A 22,532-nucleotide genomic window follows, 5' to 3' on the forward strand; every position below is an offset into this window, starting at 1 on the left:
ATAAGGGATGGGTGGAGCTACCACCAAAAAGTTGCAAAGTTAACTTTGCCCAGTGATTCCAGAAGTTTCCAAGCAGCACTGTGCAGGCGCAGTACAACCCATTTGTATGATTTGCATAGACCACGAAGAAGAACAATATTTTTAGAATCAATGTTTGAAATAGATATATAAGTAATATGACCCCAATGCTAAGACTAACAGTCCATTTCTAATTACTTGTGCATGGTGCACATAGTGCAATTTACATATAACCCCGGTACAACCACATTTTTGATTATTTTGAAATGGTCCCACATTGGGCATGTGCCTTCCTAAGACAATCAGCAGGTCTCATGATCATGCTATTATTTATGCCTTCCAGGGACATGGCTGAATGCACATGGAACAACTCTAAACATGTGAGGCACATTTTCACCAAGTCAGCTTTGCATCCCTGTCCCTGCTACTTAAAATGGGAAGTGTCAGTTAATATGTATGTAATGCAAATGAAATGTATTTTTAAATTACTGTATAAAATAGCTGCAGGAGCTCTTCAAAATTTCTTCTTTATCTACAATATAAATATATGTTATTGCACAAACTGATATTTTGGTTAGTGCTTAAAAATCCACTCCTCTAACTACTGCTTGAGCAAAAATCTGCTAAGATTACATTTTAAATCCTATACAATTTACAAAAAAAATGTTTCTTTTAAAAGTAGTATCATGAGAATATTACAAAATCCATTATACAAGCCCTTCATTATTTTTATTTACAGTAACCATTCCCAGACAAATTTGGTTTACATGAAATTGTATTGATGGTATTTCACAAAATATTTTAGCAAAAAGTATATCATTTGTATTTGAGTAACCAGGTCTCTCATCTAGTGTATGTATTTTCAAGCTTTCTACCCTTCTAAAGTAAACAACTAACTCAAAATAGTTCCACAGACTGTTTTAGCACATAGAAAATGCTAAAGCCTCTAACCCCACTTCGATCCACTGGGAGAGGCAGGGAAACACAAATAAATTTTATTATTATTATGTTTATGGTCAAAATACTTACTGTATACCCTTTATACATTTTGGCAAAATGAAACTTTACATTCTTATTTCAATATACGTTGATTTTTTTCCATTATAAATCTATAGTATATTTCATACATTAGAATATTAATCTTCTTTTGGAACATTTTTCTAAATTTGCTTGCTTCAGAAAGGTAAAATTACAAAGCTAAAAGTTTATCTGAGTGCCGGAAGAAACCAGTATCTTTGGACTGAATCAAAACATATTCACTGGAAAGAGTAAGCAGTAGTATTTGTGAACTTCCTGTTATTTTACAGATCCTTTAAAGAAACAGGATTGAAATCCAACAGTGTGCTTGTGGAAATCCTCTTCTGCCTCCTTGCCTCCATAGCCTTCTGCATCACCTGAAGCACATGTCTCACTATGACCCCAGGCAGATTTTGAGGTCATGTGGTCGGAAGGCCGCTGGGAAAAGAGTAGAACTCAATACTTCTCAGTTCCATTGACAGAAGCAGTTCCGCCAGCGGAATGACCACTGGATTTAGTCAACAGAATTTTACAAATAAATTCTTATTCAATATTCTTAAGTATTCTATGAACCATATTCTTATAATATATTACACTGGCTGCAATGCTTTATGTATTAAATTTTTAAATATAATCTTAAAACAGTTTTATGAGGGTATTAATCACACAATTATTTGCATATTTTTTAAACAGGGCTCAGTTAAAAATATATATTCTGTTTATATCTTGGTTTAAAGAAAAGACTGCTATCCAGATAGCAGCCATACAGGCATGGAAAGTTCTAAGACAAGATCTATCCATCAGATTTTCACTCGGTAAACAGTTCAAATTGCAACCATGATCAACTTAGATCCTACGAATCAGGTATGAATGATGGTTCACCCGTTAGACTGTTTTCCTATAGCAAGTCCTAGAGTACCATGAATATCTGCTTAAGGTGAGTCTTAACTTACAAAAAGCACACATATATTTATAGCTAGCTAGAAAGAAATTTGGCAACAAGCAGTTCTCTTTATCAGGCTAGAGGGAGGGAGAGGTGACATCATAAGGCTTTCTCATGGAATGGTCTTTAGAGAAGAAATGAAAAAGACCATGCTTACATATACAGCATGAGTTCATATCACAAATGAAAAGCACATAACACTTCAGAAATATACATATTATAAATATTTACTGACTTGTGTAAGATTGTTTTTAGGCAAAATCAGAAGGAACTTAATCATCTTTAAGGCATCAGTGCATCAAGGACTAAAGCTCCAAGAAATAAATATAAACAATATAAAATGTTATTGTGGTGAGACTGTACAGTCATCAGCTTTCTTTTACATCTGATAGCCACCTGTAGCATATTTTCCAGTATATGGCACCACTTTACAGCATGAGTTTCACATCAGTTTTTAAAATGTCACTGAAAGAGTTAAATCGGTCAGGCAAGATTCTCATCTTTACTGTCCCATCAGCTCCACATGAAAATATGTGATTTGCTGGTCCTGTCTCAATCTGCATGACGCCTGTCCCAAGATTTCTGAAAATGGACTGCCGGGAATGTTCATTTATGAAAGTATGAAGAAGACTGAAGTTGGACAGGCTCCATACCTAAAATCATAGATAAAATCAGTGAGTTGTTTTGGTTTGTTTTTCCTGAAGAAGCAAAGGCAACACTGTTTTTTTAATATTAAAATGAGTTCATGAAAATCATTAGTCATTTTTTCATTATTCTTTGGCTACTGTAGTTTATTTTGCCTCATTGTGTGGTTTTTATTAAAACCTATCTTCAGTGTATAAAGAAAAGCAGGTACCAATGTTTTAGAGCAAACTGATGACTGCTAAACACCACAACACCTGCATTCTGGCTATGATTTTTCTCAACCTGAAACTTCATCAGAACTGCCATCATTGCCTGAGTCTCTCATAGGGCCATGCCCCCATTGTATGGCATCTACACACATCAGGCCCATGTTTGAATTATTTGCTTACATCTTGCTGTGCTTCTTCCAGTGAACAACCTGCACCCAACTTTCAGGATCCTGCCTTATTTTTCCTTTGTGGCAGACTGCAGAACTGTGAGGAGTAGCTTTGTGGAACCAGTGACACCATCTTATGATGTATGATCATACACAGAGCAGATATCACCTTGTATAATCAGCTTTGGTGTCTGAGCATGCACACTGCTAGTACCCTAGGAGTAGGATTCTCACAAAAAGCTACTCAGCTCTAGAAGGCTAGAGTCATTACATCCACATGTATAGTAAAAGCCACACAAAAGAAGAAATTTAACCTAATACAAAAATATAATAAAATTGAATTATTAATCTGTTACCTTTATATTTCCTTCTGCAGATCCTGTAACAAAATATTCTTCTGTAGGATCCACTGCAATTGCTTTAACTGGTGAATCATGACTTTGAAAAAACTGCCGTTGCTGTTTTTGGCGAAGATCTATTAAACAGGTATAGCCTTTTCTGCCACCTGATATTAACAGTTGATGTTTGGGGGCATATGCTAAGACAGTTGCTCCAGTATCATGGCAGGTAAAAGCTGAAATAATGAATACATAGAATTCTATATTATTAATTGTTTACTTGGTTCACAAGCAGGCCTGTCTTACTTTTCTCATTCTTGGATAGGAGGAGAAGCAATCCACGCACTCTCAGATTTCCCCCACACACCATCTAGCCAAGCAGGAGTCTAAAATTCTTTTCAGTTACAACCAGTGACACCCCTCTCTTCTTTGTCAGTTTAATTATAAAGCCTTGCCTAGAAACCAACTACTCACGTTCCTAACATACTTCACTGAAACCTAAACTGAACTACTCTCTCTGTCTTTTAACTGCAGCCACCCATTGGGTGGGGATGGATTGCCTCTCCTCCTATTCAAGAATGAATATTCATGGAATGTACCAACTTATCACTCCTGCATAGGTAGAAGGAGTAATCCACACATTCTTGGGAATTAACCAAGCCCCAACATCCGGGATGGAAGTGGCTGCAGTTAATTTATCTAACCGATTGTAGCACCATGTGACCAGAAGTTGCTTGTGCAGATCTGTATGTGTCAGTTTTATAATGTCTTATAAATGTTGAAGGGTCTTTCTAACTAGCAGCATGCAAACCTCTTCCAGTATATTGTGGTTGTTGTCATACAGCAAGTGAAATGAGTCCACACATGCTTTCGTCTTAGCACCCATGTATAATCATTACACAAAAGGATACAGGCCTTAAGAGTCATGCAGTTGTCTGTTTTGATATTCTATAACTCAAGATCTTAGGGTGGAAAGTCTCTTCACTGTATTTGGTCTTGTAGAAAGGCAAACATAGCACAAACTTGGATATTATCCAACGTAACACCACAAATTAAACACCAATCATGAAAAGCTCTCCAGATCATGTTATATATGCCTCTGACACCTGTCTGGATGCTAATATTGTATCCATCATCTTATCTGAATAATCTTGCTGACTTTGGATCCGCCTCTCAATGTCCATGTACTTAGCTTTAACCAGTTAACATCATGGTGAAGTAGCAGCCCTTGATGAATCAAATCTGGCCTTTGAGGCAACTGTGAAGGCTCCCTGATGGACAATTGAAGGAAAGTTGTAAACCATGGGTGACAAGGCCAATGCAGAGCAATAACCACCACCACTGCTTGCTCCAATGTAATTTTTGCCAACATCCTCTGTGTGCAAAGACATAAAGAATACCTTGTACCCATGGCACTGACAGTGCAGAATGCTGCTCTGCATCTTTTCTGCCATCCATTTTTTTTTAACTGTTTATTTTGTTATTCTGTCCAGATGCGAATAAATTGACCTGGAATAGCCCAAAGTAACTGCCTAATAACTGAACCACTTCATGATTTAAAGACCACTCTCCTTGATTAATTGCCTGCCTGCTCAAATAATCTGCTTACACATTTAGGGAACCCTTCAAATATACTGCTGTCAAAGACTTCAGCGACTACTCAGCCCATTGAAGAATCTTGCTGGATTCCTTCATAAAGGGTACTGATTAAATTCCTCCTTGGTCACAAATATCCAACTTCACTGTTAAATTGTCTGTGCAGATTTGAACATGTGTGCCTTTGTAATGGTGGAAAACCCCAGAAGTGCTAATTGCACTGCCTTCCACTCTAACTAATTTATATTGTGTCTCAGGTCTCACTTCAATCCCCACACCTTTAATTGCTTAACCATGACAGAGCCCCCTAACCAGATAAGACTTGCACCCATGGTCACTGTCATATTTAGCTGAACTACAAACAAAATCCCTTTGTTCAAATTCCTGCTGTCCAAATTCCATTGAGCACATGGGATCAATTGTATGGTTGAAATCAGAAGACTTTGAATTCTTGTTAAATATATCACATCTGCAGATTCAATCCTCATTAACCTCTGCAGTTCCTTACTTTCACTCTCCTTTCGTGAAATAAAAACAGGTAACCACTCCTTGTGTAAATGAAGGCCCCTAAAGCGAGTCAATAATGTAGTTTCAATTCAAATGACTGTCCTCATAATTTACTACAAACCCATAAACTTGTAATATCTCTAATACCATGTCCAGATGACATTTGGCCATTTCCCTGCTCCCAGCTGTTACAGTGTCTGACTGAAACCTACCAATCTACTGTAATTCTACTACTACAGTACTTTAAACATATCAGGAAATGGAACTTCGACAGAATCCATGATCTCTTTGAGACTGAAGCTATCTTCAAATCCTTCATTTCCTTCTTTTTACCATCTTGTGTACTACCCTGACCAATCGGTAAACCTAATGCCTGAACTACTCTCCTTATCAGACTCCTAAATTCCTCTGCAGAAAACAGCCTTTCAGATCCATTTTCTTTTCCTTAATTGGGATATTTATTTATTTATTTATTTTGTATGCCATTTTTCTCCCAGAAGGGACCCAAGGCTGCTCACAGAAGAATCCTCATTCTCATTAGTATTGTCAGAAGGCTGCATTTCCTCTCCATCCTCTCAGAATCAGAACTAGACTCCTTACTTGAATGATCTGACTTCTTTAAACATTTCTTCCCTCTTCCATTTTCATCTTCTTTAGATTAAACCAAAGCCTTTGCCTTATGCTTTTCAGTAACACTAATTTTCTTACTAGCTCTGTTCTTGATGACATATTTGCTCTGTCCTTAAGAACTACCCTTTCTTGCATATTTTCATTTTTAACAATAGATGACTGAACTGATTTTTGAATTTTGGTAAAATCAGAATTAGCATCCATTGCCATATTAGAATTCATTAGAAATAAATTGTGTGCAGGAATCATGCTTTTAAAATTCATTTGCATCAAATATTTAATCATTTGATAATTCACTGCAGCTGTGCTGGTTACCAGATTCATAATGTTAAGCTACAATTCTTTCCGTGGTTTCAAAGAATTTCTTTACTTATAGCTTCTCTTATTATTGCCTGAAAATCATTTGGACACCCATGTACATCAGATGCTGCTGCGATATTATGGGAAAACTGGATATGAACTGGCTGTAACGGCTGCTGAGTATTCTTCACTAAAAACTTCAAATACAATAGGAAAGAAGGCTGTTTACTTTTCTGTTTACTGTTTACTCCCTTACTGACTCTCTATGTGTGATCAATCATTTCATGAGACTGAGGAGAAACTGTTTACTTTTCACCAATCTTGTTGGTGTATCCCCTTTGTTTGTCTCCTCCTCCACTACTCTTTTTTTTTCAGACTTGCCCCCATTTCTAACAATGAATGGGATAAATCTGGTGTCAATTAACCAAAGGAGAAAAAGCACAAGCAGCTGGCATGGCAGGAAACAAAAAACTGACAAAAAAGGGAGAAGGATTTTGGACTCCTACCTGCCATCTGCGGAAAACCCAAGAGGGTTTGTGGATTGCTCCTCCTACCCATTCAGAACATGTTCTAGCTACACAGCTGCAGCAAGAGAAAGTTATGCTGACAAAATGTGTTCTAATCATGGAACAACATTACAGTCGGCTCTTCTTATACACAGATTTTTTATACACGGGTTCAAGCATACATGGTTTGAAAATGTTCAAAAAAGTATAAATTTCAAATATCAAACCTTGATTTTCCATTTTTTATAAGGGATATCATTTTGCTATGTCATTAAATTTAATGGGACTTGAGCATACACGGATTTTGTTATACATGGGGGATCTTGGAACCAAACCCCAGTGTATAACAAGGGTCCACTGTGTTAGAAGGGATAAAAAGTGTTTTAGTCCTTGTAACTAGCTAGTCCACAGACAGACCTGGAACATTCCCCCAAACCCTGTAAAATCTAAGGTTATGTCAGCCCCCTTATGATTTCTGCCCCAACATCTCTTTCACTCATTCAGAAAAACACCAGTTCTTTCGCAACTGAGGCAAAAGAAGAGCTAATCTGAAGGCAGAAAGATTTATTTATGCCAATGGATAAAAAGCAACCACACCCTGGTGTAGAATTTAACTTTTTATCCAATTTAAATCCAAACTTGCCTTTTTGATTTTACTGTAACCCCTCCAATTTATGTTTCCATTTACACATGGTGTTCATAGATAGACCCATTGCTCAATCTGTATGTTTTTATGATTTGTGATTCAATAAATCTTTCAAATTTATTTTCTCACTGGTTTTCTCTGGTTACCATTAGATCAGTGAAACAGGCTTGTCAAAATACACACAACTGGATGATTTGTTAGCTATGAAGATAACTTCCACAAGAGACTCTCTTCATTCTTTCTTTTCCCATATCTAGTATGAATCACATCTCATCTTTATAACTACTACATTTCATACCCCTTTGCATTTACTTCTTGTTTTAATCAACTTATTTCACCATAGGGGATTGTAAAAGAAGTTTTCTGCTGTGCACAAAATGAAGTGTTTATGAAAAATCAGTTACAGGATGAAATAGTTTCTATCTCTGTGCAGATGGCTTTTGTATTTGAGTTACAACCCATCCATATGGGCAATCACTTCTTAAATCAGCAGAACCAGAAAATGTATTCAAATGCCTGAATGCAACGGTGTTTTTATGATAGAATGGCTTTCACCCGTGGAGCTGAGGGTAAGGTAAAGCAGCTCCTCACATGCTTTTAACACCTACTTTGTAGGTCTGGGAAACCCTCCAGAGCAGATTTTTGGGAAGAAGGCTGTAGTGGAGAAGGATGACTTGGTGTGAGGTCCACAATCTCAGTGCAAAACTGAGATTAAATCAGTGTATTTTATTCAGTTTCATGAAAATTCTTCCAAAAGACCTTGTCCTACAATCTCTTGAACAGGTTTTAACAATGTATTTGCCAGTTTTGCTGTCTTGTCTGCATGTTGAATAAACCATCCTGATCAGCTAAAAGAAGTAAAGTGAATATAATTATACTAAGTCTATTTTACATAAGATTGATAAACCATGTGCAAACAAACCCTCACTATTTGGAAAAAAGTGGACATGGTAAATTCTATAGTTATATTTTTTTGGGGAAAAAACACAAATATATACATTTAGATATACTTTTATACTTACTGTGCACTAAGCTACTTGTTGGTGCAACCAGAGTATCCCATAGACAGATATTTCTATGAAAAGAAAGATGAAAACAAACTTTATTTTTACTAACTTGATATATTTATAATAATTAACTTTCATCCAAACTATGGATCTACCAGTTCAATTATTATTAACTGGAATGATGTAATTATTATTTTATTTTTTTTGCTTATTTAATAAGACAGCTTTGTGGAACACAGATCCTAAGCCTAGAGGGATGACTTCAGTCCTCTACACCATTTGAAACTACTGACCCATCTTTCTCAGTGCAGTTTACAAGCTCAGTTTTCATCTTTTTGAAATATTCTCGTGAATATCTCTCTTCAGCCAACCAGCACCCATTAATCTTCCTCTCTCTATGCCATGCTTATCCACAACATACCACTTACCAGTACTTAATAAATCCACAAAAAACCGATGTGCTACTGCACAGTGCCAAACCACAGAAAATATAACAAGCAATACTGAATGCACTGAATTCCTTTCTCTGCTCAAACCATGAGCAACAGCAAATTTCCACCTTTGCAACATGAGCTACAGTTACCATAATGAGCTACACACATCATAATGACTTCTGTAAGGGTAAAACTGCCTTTACATAACAATTTAGTATTAACTAAAGTTTCTTCAGAAGAAGCTTTTGGGAAAACATCAAAATTCCAAAATGTAGATGTCAACCAACCAAACACATCTTGCCTTATCACTTGGCAGGCAGAAGGTAGATATGCATTTACTGTTTGCACAAATGCACTGATGCATGCAGCCCAACGAGTAACTTTTCATCAATTCCAGGTTTTCCATTATGCACTTAGTACAAATTTTAGTACCTGTTGTCAGTAGACTGCCCAGCTGTGGCTATCAAAGATGAAGAACTGATAAAAACAAAATCACTGGCTGTTTTGTTATGGCACTGCCAAGTCTGAAAATTGGAACAGACATTGAGTAAGAAAAGGGTGTAAGATTAATATAGGATTTTATTTTACACAGTCATTTGCATTAGAGATCCTATTTTATCAGTTACAACACAGAAGATATTTTATACAAATTTCAGTTCCAAGAGTTCCAGGACTCAAAAGAGTTGGTTCAAATTACTGTTTATCTCTTTTCACTAAATAGCAATGAAAACCATGCAATGAAAATTGCTATTCATTGAATGGCAGTAAAAAGCACCTTCTGAAAGCTCCTTCAGTTTTAGACATAATTTGCAATTTGACATGGGTTTTAACCATATGCAAAAGCATAATCCTAATGCTCCCTCAACTGGAACTTTATTTGGAGTTCCTTATTTTCCTACTGAGGATAAATGCAAGACTTCTAACTGCCTTATTTTGCCATTTTCCCCAAATATTTCATAACACCAGCAGAGGTTTACAAAACTATAAATATTGTGTGAGGTATTGAAAGAAACCATACACAACTGATAATATGAGGGGCTTATAAAAATTAAAATACACATGAGTGTCATGGTGCAGGTAAAATAAAAGGAAAACAAGTTTTATTCTTTTTTTAAAAAAAGAACTGGCTCACCAGGTATGGCTTGGGTGTGGTTCCATTATGTAGGCAATTTTTCCAGTTTGTTTGATATAGACTTATATATCCATCCCCATCAACAATTCCAAACTGAAAATTAAAATACATATTTAATTTGAAATAAAAATGTAAGTGCATATACAAACCTCTCAAAATATATTAGTACTTTTAATATCTGGCTTATTCATATTTAAGCTTTAACTTGTATATCCCCTTCTAAAGCTTTGCCTTTTTAAATTCATGCCTATAAATTAAAAGTTGTTATAGATCATGTACATGTCCTGGTAGTACAACTCTGGGTCATCTGGTAGTACAACTCCAGATGCTGAAAAACAGTGCAACTGGCCAGGATGGAGTCATCCAGAAAGCAACTGTTTACTAGGCCTGCTACAGAAGCAGTAGACACACATTCTAAATAAATAAATATCGTATACCCCAATTACAAATAGAATTGACAACAGCAATAGAGTCCTCCCTCACCTCCCTATCAGGATCAGCATTGTGTGTGTATTTTCTTTTAAATAAATAAATAAATATTTAGAGTATTTATACCCTGCTCTTCTGCCACAAAGGCTCTCAGAGGGTCTCAATGTTGAACTCTTTCCAACACTGAAGGGAATTTAAGAGTACAAACCATGCTGAAGGCCTTACTGGCCCAGTATTCTGTTTGCATAGCGGCTAGCAAAATGCCTCATGGAAAGCCACAAGCAGAACATAAACCTTCCTTATTTCAATGTTTTTGTCACTTTTCACTGTAAAAAGGAATTTCAAAGTATCTTACAAAGGAAAAAGAAAAACTGGCTTTCAGCATAAAGGAGGTTAAATCAATATAAATCATTATATCATAATACAAGTTGAATATCCCTTATCCAAAATGCTTGGGGACCAGAAGTGTTTTTTAATTCTGGGTTGTTTTTGTGTGTGTATGTGTGTGTTTTTGGATTTTGGAATACCTGTATTTGCGTGTGTGTGTGTGTGTGTGTGTGTATACACACACACACACACACACACACTAAGATACCTTGGAGATGGTACCCAAGTCTAAATATGAAATTTATTTATGTTTTCTATATACATTATAAATATAGTCTAAAGGTACTTTTATACATAATAGTTTTAATAATTTTGTGCATGAAACAAAGTTTGTATACACTGAACCATGATAAAGCAAAAGTGTCAGTGTCTCAAGCATCTATGAAAAAACTTGATTTTTTTCCCTTATGCAGGGGGGGGAGATCCCCCATGTAAGGGAAGAGCACACTGTATAATACAACCATTAAAATACTGTAATACTATACGTACACAATAATAGAAATAATAAATAATTCAACAACAACATGGTAACAAAGTAGCCATCCATACTATGCAAATACAACAAAAATGTTGCACCAACACACTCAGTGCATAAAGAATATCACAAGTCACAACCATCAGACCATACCCGATATTCAGATTACTGGGAAAATACATATACCCTTGCCTACGAACAGAAAAATGACAATGGAAGTGCCAGGCAAACATTCTTAGGTAAAACTACCACAGAAAACACCATGCATGCATTGCAGCTTTTCTCAGAGCATTAGCTGCACTTTCAAACCATTTTCAAATGTAGCCGAATGCACATTACACTGGCACATTGGTTTGCACTGAATTAAAGTACAGTAGAGCAGGGGTAGGCAACCTTTTTGAGCCGGGGGCTGGGTTGCTGTCCCTCAGACATCTGGGGGGCCGAAGCCAAAAAATAAATAATTAAATAATTTTTTAAAAATTTAATTAAATAAATAAACTGGGACAAATGGAGGACAAAAATTTCAAATGGAGGACACTTTTTTTTAAAAAGGGTGACACGCAAAAAAAATTTTGCTGATTTTTTAAAAAATGTTAATATAAATGCATGTTTCTGAGGCTTCTATAGACAATTGCCCCCTTGCCCGCCGCTTGCCCCCCTTACCCGGCGCTTGCCTCCCCCTTGCCCGCCTCCTCCTGATAGGCCAAAGGCCCCATGCCCTCACGCGAGAGGCCAAAGGCTCCGGCAGCAATCGGCGGCAGGACCGGGCGGGGGCCGGTCCCAAGGCCTTGCCGGGCCGCATCCGGCCCGCGGGCCGCAGGTTGCCTACCCCTGCAGTAGAGTATCAATTATCCATCCTTCGGTCATCCAATGCTCCGGCTTATCCAACATCCCATGCTTCTTTGTGAGCACACATGCGGTGAGCTCATGAAGAAGCATGGGACGTTGGATAATGGCACGGCGGCTGGGTTTTCCTCAGCCCGAAGGGAGTCCGCGGACTCCCTTCGGGCTGAGGAAAACCAAGCCGCCGAGAAGAGGCCCAGACCAAGTGCCCAGTTCTCTTCTTTGTGGCTTGGAACCTCAGCCCCCTCCAGCCCTGGCAGACTCTGCCCCCCCCCCAACAGCCATGCTGGGGCAGAAGCCGTCATGGAGGAAGCAGGACTCAGGAGGTAAGCAGGGAAGGAGGGAGGGAACAAGGGAGTGAGGGAGGGAAGGAGAGACTTTTGTCCCCAATGGTGGCATGGATGTGTGCACACTGTCATTGGGGGCAATTTCTTGGAACCTCTGGATTTTCCAACATTTTCGGTTATCTGACTATCAGCCGGCCCGTTTATGTCGGATAATCGAGACTCTACTGTAATCTAGAAGTTGCCAGGACATAGTCCATTGGTGCCATATTATAGCCTTCCAAATAGAGTTGTACTTCAGCTACTATTCCAAGTTGGTAGAAGGCACTCTCACACAAGAGTTTCAGGTGGCCTTCATGGCATTGTAATGGCTGCATGAGTATGGTGATGGCTTCATGGGTACCGCCAATCTGTGCACTTTCTCCTTCAGGTGAAGTGTAGCCCAGTTAATAAGAGACTGCACTCCTATCTAGTTAGAACAAGGAATCACCCGTCAACAGGGCTTCTGTTCTATCTAAATTGTCTTTCATCCACTTCAGTACCAAGGACAAATACCCACCTTCTTGAGATAAATAGCAGAAAGGCAACTGAATGTCGTATGTGCTAATGACAATGCGTGGCAAAACTGAGCAGTTTTATGTAAATGCTGAACGGCATGGTAGGCTCCACAGAGCCAAGCAATACCTCAAACACCGGTTTTCAGAAATGTCTACTGAATTTTCAGTTTTGAATTTCACAGATAACTGATACAACACATACTGTACTCCTTTTTTCTTGAAGAACTCAATAAATTTTTAAAAAGAAGTAAAGTACTCTGTATATATATCACAGCATTATAAATGTTGACTTTTAAAGGCCTAGTTTTGTGCTATGGTACAGAGCAGCTAAGATTAGGTGGCATCTTCTACAGTAAATGCATATGTATACCTTCATGTGACAGATGTTAGTTCCTAATGACAGGACTCAGACTAAAGTCTAATGTAGCAAGGGCCTTTATTCATATCTGCTTTATTGAGAAACTGTATCATCTTTCTTAGCCCATGTATTATACCATAGTATCTTTTTATATCTGTGATCACAGAAGCAAAAGGAAGTGTCATGCTGCATGTAGCCATGTAGCACAGTCTTTGCTTTAGTCTCTCAAGGAATGTTAACTGATTCTGAGCAAGCCACATACTGAGTGAATATGGGAAAACTAGGAAAATGCAAAGATGAAACAGAGAGGGAAAAGGGATTCTTTTAACATTCTTATGGGCCCGTACAGACAGGCCAAAATAAAGCTGCTTTGGGTGACTTTGGAGGTACGCTGTTTAAATGATGCATGTATCCAGTGGGAATGCAGCTTTGGTGCGGCTTCTGGCCTCTTAGGATGCATGCATTATTTAAACAGCATACCTCCAAAGTCACCCTAAGCTGCTTTATTTTGGCCTGTCTGTACGGGCCCTATGTTTGTAAATATTTGTCACAACTTCAGTTAGGTAAATAGTAGAAACATAACATCCCTTTTATCTCTGCAAGAGACACAAGAGACACTACCTTGTTGCCTTGATAATTGAATCTCATCCGTGTAATCCTGGAATTCCCACCAGATCGGAAACATGTAATTTGCTGAGAATGACCCCACTCAAACATTCTCACACTGCCATCTTGAGCACCTGTCAAATCTTCAATAGGAAAAAAAAAAACCCACAGCATGTCAGCACCTTTTATCTATTGGTGTATCTAAAGATTTTTTTTAATGACTCCAAGTTTTAATGACATAAAGTACAGGCCTAAATCCAAATTATGGTTTATAGAATAAAAAACAAACAAATAAAACAAAACAAAACAGTAGCACAGTTGTACTGAATAACACCTTTGTGAAAAACAGTTGCACAATAGCATTCCATAGCCTTTTGCATGACTCCTTGAACATTCTTGTTAATGCAACTGTTTTCCACAGTGTTTGTACTAACTTTGGAAATGCAGAACCATTGTGCAATGGGACCTGCACTAGTGGAATTATATAACTAGGGGCGCAGCCGCAGGAGCGCAGTCGCGCACCTTGGGCACGCACCCCATTATTTCGCCCTCCATTTGTCCCTCACGCATAAGCGAGGGACATGGTTTCCAAACCACAAGAACAGAGACAGGACTGTATTCTGCTTTTTCCCCAGTTCAGGACCCAAGGTAACTTACAACAGATATACAAAATATAACAGTTAAAACATGATTAAATGATCAAAACCATTTAACACTAGTTAAATCATTTTAAAAAACAAAACAAATAAAGAATGTGTTAAAACAACATATTGCGTAAAACACTATGCACGGCCAACTGTAACATTTCAAAATAATTTACATTTAAATGGGGTGGTTAACCTAGAACAGGATTGGACAAATGACAGCCTTCAAACACCCCAAGCATTCCCATTTTTTTAAAAAAATAAAACTTTCCTGTGCATATTCTAGGAACTGTGGGGCAGCAATTGTACCTTCCCACCAACCTACCCCCCCCCCTCAAATCCCTAAAAGAGGTTTGGGTGAAAATGCTTCCAATATCTCTTAGAAGCACAAGGTTTTTTTTTTACAGTTGTACTTTTTTAAATGGGATATTAGGGATACAGGGAATGCTGGGTACGGCCATCTATAATCTAGGAAGAGGCACGTTCAGAAGATTGTCCACCCTGGAAAATCCAGGAGTTGAATCCAATTAGGCAACTCCTGTAACTAGATTAGTTCAGATATTATACCATATAACAATAAGACTTTCAGAAAAGTCATAGACTATAATTCAGAGATCTTGTTTGAAATAGGTGGCACAATTAGTCCCAACAACACTGATTAAATGTTCAGAAGGATGGTATGGAGAAATTGCTTTCCAACTTATGATCCACAGTGTCAAATGTTTACAGAGCCACCATCAGTTCAAATTAAAATATTTTAGAATCTGCTTCCTAACATTTTTATGATGTGTTAATTTTTATGGATTCTGTGAACCGCTTTGATCACCTCGGAAAAGCAGTATAAAAATAAAACATATTATTATTATTATTATTATTATTATTATTACTACTACTACTACTACTAACATCTTGTAATTAAGTTGCCTAAGGAAAAAGCATGACCCCCACCCTGGGGGACTCTGGTTACCTGGAATGTCTTTTCTAAAATAAAGTTGCCTCTCCTCTGGAAGTCTCCTCTGAATGCCCTTTCTATCTGACTTATAGCAAATGGTATGGAGAAAGGGCCTTCTGGGTTACTTATGCATTCTCTATTATGAGAGCTGTCTTCAGTGTAGTACTGTATATATTGTAGTCCCATGGTATTACAGTTCTATGAATCCTTTGAAATGGAAAACTCACAGGATTGTGTATATGTATATAATGCACTGGATGAATAATGAAGGCATGTACTCAGTCTGTTTTTCCATGTACATATTTTCTATACCTGAGATTGTATACATCAGGCATGGGTCCTCCAAGTTTTAATGGGGGGGGGGGGGGGGGGGGGGGGGGGGGTTGAGCTATAACTCCCAGTATCTCTACACTAGCTATATGCCTAGAGGCTTATAGAAGCTGCAGTTCAACAACATAATTTGCCATCCAGTCTACATCAACCCCATAGTGTATACAACTGTTTAAAAACTGTGTCCATAAAATGAAATTTGGGACTAAAATGAACTTAGTATTGAAGCATATGACTGAATTAAGACTTTTTTCTTTTAAATGTCATTAGCACAACCAAACCCATCTCTGCCTTCATCTTATTCGATAACAGCTGGTTTTCTTTGCTATGATATCTTCAAACATCTTATTGATTAAAGTACAATAATGGAACTGTAAACCAACATTCACATGGCCCAGAGGTATAAAACGTACAGTAAGGAAGAGTCGGATGGGAAGCCATTCTTCGGACATTGTTGATAGCTTTTTTGATCATCTGTTAAATATGAAAATAAACAGGCAAGCTATAAAACCAATCAAAACTTACTCATGAGTACTTAGTAAGATAGTGTGCTACCATAATTTTCATGAATTTTGGAAAGCAATATAGATGGAAGTCACTGAAAGCTAAAAACTTTAGCTCACATTTAATATCAACAGATCTCAACCCAGGTGTGTAGAAGCTTTTCCATGTGTCTACATTTCCCAACAGAGACACTCTAGACTGCAGTCTTACCTCTTTTCGTGCCAATTCTTTTCTGATTCCATTAAAATTATTGGTATATTCCTGTATAGTGTAAGGTAAGTAAGACAGAGGCAGAAGCAGAAGAATGTAAGAGAGAGGTAAACAGACTTTTACAAAAATTAAGTAGGAATGAGGAAATTAGGCTTTGCATTTAAACAATCACAGCAAATTTAGTGTGAAATATTTACATTAGTTGGGAAATGATTATACTAGTCCTTGAATAAAGAGCACACATTGCAGCAAATGCTAGGGCACTAATAAACCCATGAATTATGTTTACAGAGTGTGCATTTTCAGTAAAATAATCCCTTTATTTAAAAAAGGTATTATAATATTTCTCATTGGAATTTTTTTTTTGTCTCAGCAACAGCAGTTCAGAAAACTGAAAAGGCAAACATGGACTGCCATAATATAATTACTTCACGATAGCTCCTCTGTAATAGACGGTAATTTGCTATTAAACAGGATACCAGTTCTAAGACTACTACTGTATTCAGCATCCATGGGAGTCTTAATTACCACTGCCAGGACTTGTTATCATAGAATTATTTATCTGGAATACAAGAGGAAAATAGAGAAGACTTCAGCAAAAAGAGGAAGGGGGCAATTCTTGCAAGTTATTCTTAAGAGTCTTCCATGAGCAGAGGAACACAAGTAGATAGTGTTTATTATCTTATTGTTATTTTGGGGACTCCTTCTGCAAAGGCAAACATGATCTAACACATACCCAAAAATAAAACTGCCAAATACACACAGTAGCTGATTTTAAGCAAGGCACTCTTTCAGCCTGTTCTGCTTATCCCCTTCTGCTCTGCAGGTATAATGTTGACCTATTGTGCAGCTGTAAGGATTATAGTAAGCTATGTGAAATAAAATCAGCGTAGGCAGAGCAAGCTGCATAGTAGTAGTAGTAGTAGTTGCAGATACAAAGAGTGTGGTAGGCAATAAAAAGTTCTAGACAGGAGCCAGAGTGGTGGCAAGAAGCAGGACACATTAGATTGTGGGATAAAAGCAAGCTGAAGAATTGTAAGAGCTGGAAAAATGAAAGAACCCTACGGACAAGCATCACAAAAGGCAGGTCTGTCTTTTTTGGCCAAAAGTACTGTGCAACATATGTCAATGTTAAGCCTAAACTGTGAAAAGTCACAGCTGTTTCATTCCTGCCTGCCAAGCAAAACTAAATGCAAAACAAATACAGGATGTCAGATCTGTGGTGGATGTTGCAAGATGGGTTTCCATCTACCCTAGTACATTTTAAGAGCAACTTCGTTTAAAGGTGATGGATATGTTCTTAGCTAGGTGATAAATGAAGCTTTGCTGAAGTTTTAATTACTCTACATCTTCATTCACAGCCACATACAAAAAAGTAACAACATTACAAGGAACAAAACATTGGAAGCCAGAAGACTATGCTCAGAAAGCCCTATAAAGTATAAGACAGACGAGGCTCCTGTATTCTTGGGAGATACACATCTCTATTAGGTACAGCTTTCCTCACCAATGTACTGCCATGATAGAGAACCAGAGCTGGTGATGTTCTCAGACATACAAAATTACTTGCTTAAGGCCAAGACTTAGAAACCAGTAAAGCTCAACTTACAGAAAAAATTGTGTCAATTTGTAAAATTGTAAAACCAGAATTAAATGTTCACGTCTGCTACGTAGGAAGGAAAACAAGGGCCCTGTAGAGACAGGCCAAAATAAAGCTGCTTTGGGCCACATTGGATGTATGCTGTTTAAATGATGCATGCCTCCTAAGAGTCCAGAAGCCGCACAAAAGCCACACTCCAATCCTAAGAACTAGAGCGTGGCTTTGGCGCAGCTTCCGGAAACTTAGGAGGCATGCATCATTTAAACAGCATACCTCCAATGTGGCCTGAAGCAGCTTTATTTTGGCCTGTCTGTATGGGCCCCAGGTGATCCACCTGTGTCTTGCCATTTTACCATTATAAATCACAGAGCTACTAGTCAACCTGAAATGAAGGATATCTAAATCTGTACCATCAGCTATTTTAAATAATCATCTTTAAATAGAACTGAGTTGATCAGATCATAATAATTAGTATGTACATGTTAGGACCAGCTAACTTTATAATCCTTATACTAAAGGAGATTTTTGTGGGGGGAAATGAAACAAATAAAATAGTGCAATGCAATGACTGGACAGAATTTAGTAGTCAAGTTTCTGCTGTGAACTAGGATTATTTTGACAAGTACATCATGCTTACTGTACTGTTCCTATTTTTTTTTTAGTTTTTTTTTAATCAATCTTCTCCACTAAAGAGAAATACTGCAGATTCAACATGAAAAGGAATGCCGAAAATGTCTTACATATTCCTACATATCAAATGTATACATCTTTATTTGGAAGTGCGTTTCATGCACTAATACTAAAATTTCAGCATTAAAATTATATAGTTAAAAGATTATTATGTAATAACTAACTTACCACAGCCGCACCTCTGCCAGTCTGAGTACTACCAAGCCAAGGCATGTTGATTGGAGTGCCAGGATTGCTGTGAGTATAAGGTGTGGTTCCTTGAATGTTTCCTAAATCATCACGAGCATGTATAACTAAGAAGTCATCAGCTCTACAAAGTAAAATGTTATCATGAGAATCAACAGTACCTTATCAGACAGAAGTTTTTCCCCATTTAAGGCACAGCAATTGCTCAGCCAGCTGCATCTACCAGGTCCCACAGAATAGATTTGTTTGGTTCTCACAACTTAAGACACTAAAGTCTCCAGTGACTGCATAATCACTCAGTTGGCTTGGCCAAGACATAACATTTCTTGGAATTAACAGGCAAGCTACCAGGATAGGGAAGCCCAACTCTCTTTCATAACACAGATCAATCTCAATACACAGCAAATCAGTTCAGGAATGACTGTAAGCTGGGAAGAAGGGGTAGTCTAGAAGCTGAAGAGAACAGTGGGGAGGAGCCTGTCTGAGGTGATGAGAGGGATGTGATACCATTCATGAGTCAATATTTTAAGCAGGCTTTAAAAACAGTCATATTAAGAAAATTATAGTGTGTAATTATAATATATGGGTCACTGTTAAGTGATATAGGCAAAAAATAAAATTAAATTGATACCCTTTAGTTTCCACTTCATCATCATCAACCCAAGTGTAGAACTGTGTAGCTAGAATTCCAGAAACATCTAGTTCTTGAATATCATGACTTGAAGCTATTGCAATACAATTTCTATTGGCCTACGAGACACAATTGTGGAAGAGAAAATATGCTGAGGGCAGAAATAATACTGTTTAAACATCATTCAGTTTTAATGCTACCTCTTCTTTGATGAGACAAAGGTGTGTCCTCTGTGTGTGTGTGATCGCATGTTTCATGAATCTGCTTGGACACAGTTCCATATGGTAGTTTGTCTGTGTGGCTTTTGAATTATTTTGCTGTTTCTATAACCAGCCAGACAAAATTAGCCAGGATCTAAAAGCAGAACATGCTCACTGTGCAGCAGGGGGTCAAAGGTGTTTTGAAGATTACAGAAACTACTGAGGTGGGCAACTGTGGTGAGAATTTTCACCCCTGTGCACCCACAGTGGTCTGCACAGCTCCATTTATGCCCAAACATTACTTATGCAAAACACTTCTGGTTAAGAACTCTGTGTTTGCCATGACATTATCAGGGTCTGAAGGTATTTAAAGGTAAATCTTTGTTCTTTGAAGCCTCCAAGAGGAGGGGAAATGGGGGTGGAGCTAAGAAAATTGGGAAGGGGGATGCAAGGGCTTTCAGGGGGCCCAAGAAAGCCTGCAGGGCACAGAAAATTTCACAGAGGCCACATACTTTGCACAGGTAGCACTTTGCCCATTTCTTGATTACTGAAAGGGAGTCTCTATAGCAAAACCAGGGGAAAGAAATTGTGTATGCTCACCAGCTAAGGTCTGGCATTTTTAAATGCTAAAACTACCATAATTTATCCTTCTTACAGGTCTATAACAACATTTCAAAATATTATAAAAATTGTAGAAGCTCAATTTGTATGTATACCTTGTTAACAGCAAAGGCAGTAATAATGTCAGACTCCTTGTGGATAATCCTTGCTTTATTTCCAAGGTATCCCATATCTGTCTCTATCTGTATTCAAAAGAGAATGGCGAGGGTGATGAAAGACACACATTTCATGGAAGCAGTAAGCTTTTCTATGTTGTGTGTATCACCCTCAAATATTATTTATTTATTTAAAGTATTTCTGTATCACCTTTCAACCCACAAGGCCTCCCAAGGCAATGAACACATAAAAATCAATTAAAACAATATAAATATAAAAAATAATGAAAAAACATACTGAAATATTCTTTAAAAAGACCTAAAAGCAGCCTAAAATTAATCCCAGAATCCAGTTTTATAACAATAGAGCAATTTTAAACACTGAATGCCATGTAGAACAGCACTGTTTGGGCTACCTCCTGGATGCTTAAAAGAGCCTAAGGCGGGATAACTTTCTTGGCTAGGGAGTTCCACAGGTGATTTGCTGCTACATAGAAAGTCCTGTTACATGTCTCCACCAACCTAGCTTCAAAGGGCCTCCTCTGAAGATCTAAATTTCTGGGAGGTTCATATGGGACGAGGGAGACACCATGGCCCTAAAGTGTCAAGGGATTTTTAGGCCAACACCAGCACAACTGAGCTTAGAAAAAAAGTGGAAGCCAGTACAGTTCTTGGAAGAACAGTGTTACATGGTCTCTAAAAGGCACACCTGACACCAGTCTGGTTGCTGCATTTTGCATTTGCTGTAGCTTCCAAATACTTTTCAAGGGCAGCCCCAAGTGGAGTGCATTACAGTACTGTAGTCTAATTGAGAGGTAAGTAATCCCTAACCACTGTGGCCAGATCTGCATTCCTCAAGAAACAGCAAAGCTGGCTCAACAGCCAAAACTAGGAAACGGTCCTCTAGACCACTGCAGGAACCTGGATTTCCAGGAGCACCCTCATGCTACAAACCTGATCAAGTACTATCACAGTCTCCTCTGCATCAGTTATAAGGGAGAGAGAGCGAGAGCTGGCTATCATCAACATAATGATGACTCCCAACCTCACAGCTTTACTTGACCTCTCCTAGTGACTTCATATAGATCTTAAAGAGAATAGGGGGCAGTAAGACAGTTGCTTCTTACAAATTGTTTCTTTTAGAGATTGGAACATAGCCCTCTTTCAAAGAAGCATTTACATCCACCACCACCCAGCTGGCCACTCCTCCTCTGGCAACTTTAATTAGCCAGGATTGATATGGGTCTAAAAGACAAGTGTTGGTCTCACTTCCCAAAGCAACTTTGTCCACATCTATCATGTTGAACAACTTGAAATTCATCCATCAAAACTGAGTGAAACACACCAGCTAGCTTTCATTTCCTCAAAATGACACAATAAAAATAAAAAAGTAAAGGTAGCTGTATTGATGATGTGTTAACATATAATTCCAAAAATCAGTCTTAGAATTAGAAGTCACAATCCTTGAATTACTGGGACAGGAAAAGCAGAGAAATTGGGTTTACTTTTACACATATACTCACAATCAAGTTGTTACTCAGTGCTCTTCATTCTGAGTGAAACACACCAGCTAGCTTCAATGTTACACTAGACTACTTTCCTTTTTCCTCCAACTTATTTTTTGTAAAATCTTGCCTAATAAAGGGATCTGGAGACCGCAAAATCTTGCACATTTATAGTGACATTTTGAATGGCACAATAAAAAGGATATTCCAATATGTTTTCAGGTTTTTATTAACTATTACAGTTTTGTACATTACCATTGTTCACATATGATTAATTACTAGTTAACCTAGAAAAGGTAGTGAAATTTCACTTTAAGATGAACCATGCCA

The 22,532-nt window shown here is 37.8% G+C and overlaps 1 protein-coding gene across 6 annotated transcripts in view; it reads right to left on the reverse strand.

Moving 5' to 3' along the window:
* Positions 1 to 728: 728 nt before the first annotated feature.
* Positions 729 to 22,532, reverse strand: part of DMXL1 (Dmx like 1) — a 110,232-nt gene continuing 88,428 nt past the window's right edge. For 2 of the 6 annotated variants that reach the window (XM_042447902.1, XM_042447904.1), the window contains 10 exons: positions 20,698 to 20,784; positions 19,782 to 19,900; positions 19,133 to 19,274; positions 16,374 to 16,434; positions 14,050 to 14,177; positions 10,096 to 10,188; positions 9,396 to 9,487; positions 8,545 to 8,597; positions 3,356 to 3,573; positions 729 to 2,631 (listed from right to left, as the gene is read on the reverse strand). In XM_042447902.1, the coding sequence (XP_042303836.1) occupies positions 2,407 to 2,631; positions 3,356 to 3,573; positions 8,545 to 8,597; positions 9,396 to 9,487; positions 10,096 to 10,188; positions 14,050 to 14,177; positions 16,374 to 16,434; positions 19,133 to 19,274; positions 19,782 to 19,900; positions 20,698 to 20,784 (1,218 nt within the window). In that variant the 3' untranslated portion in view covers positions 729 to 2,406. Of the gene's footprint in view, positions 2,632 to 3,355; positions 3,598 to 8,130; positions 8,371 to 8,544; positions 8,598 to 9,395; positions 9,488 to 10,095; positions 10,189 to 14,049; positions 14,178 to 16,373; positions 16,435 to 19,132; positions 19,275 to 19,781; positions 19,901 to 20,697; positions 20,785 to 22,532 lie in introns of those variants that run through there. The other 4 variants (XM_042447903.1, XR_006101743.1, XR_006101744.1 and 1 more) reach the window with 4 other exon arrangements.

Source organism: Sceloporus undulatus, chromosome 2 (assembly GCF_019175285.1).
Source record: "Sceloporus undulatus isolate JIND9_A2432 ecotype Alabama chromosome 2, SceUnd_v1.1, whole genome shotgun sequence".
Classification (NCBI taxonomy): domain Eukaryota; kingdom Metazoa; phylum Chordata; class Lepidosauria; order Squamata; family Phrynosomatidae; genus Sceloporus; species Sceloporus undulatus.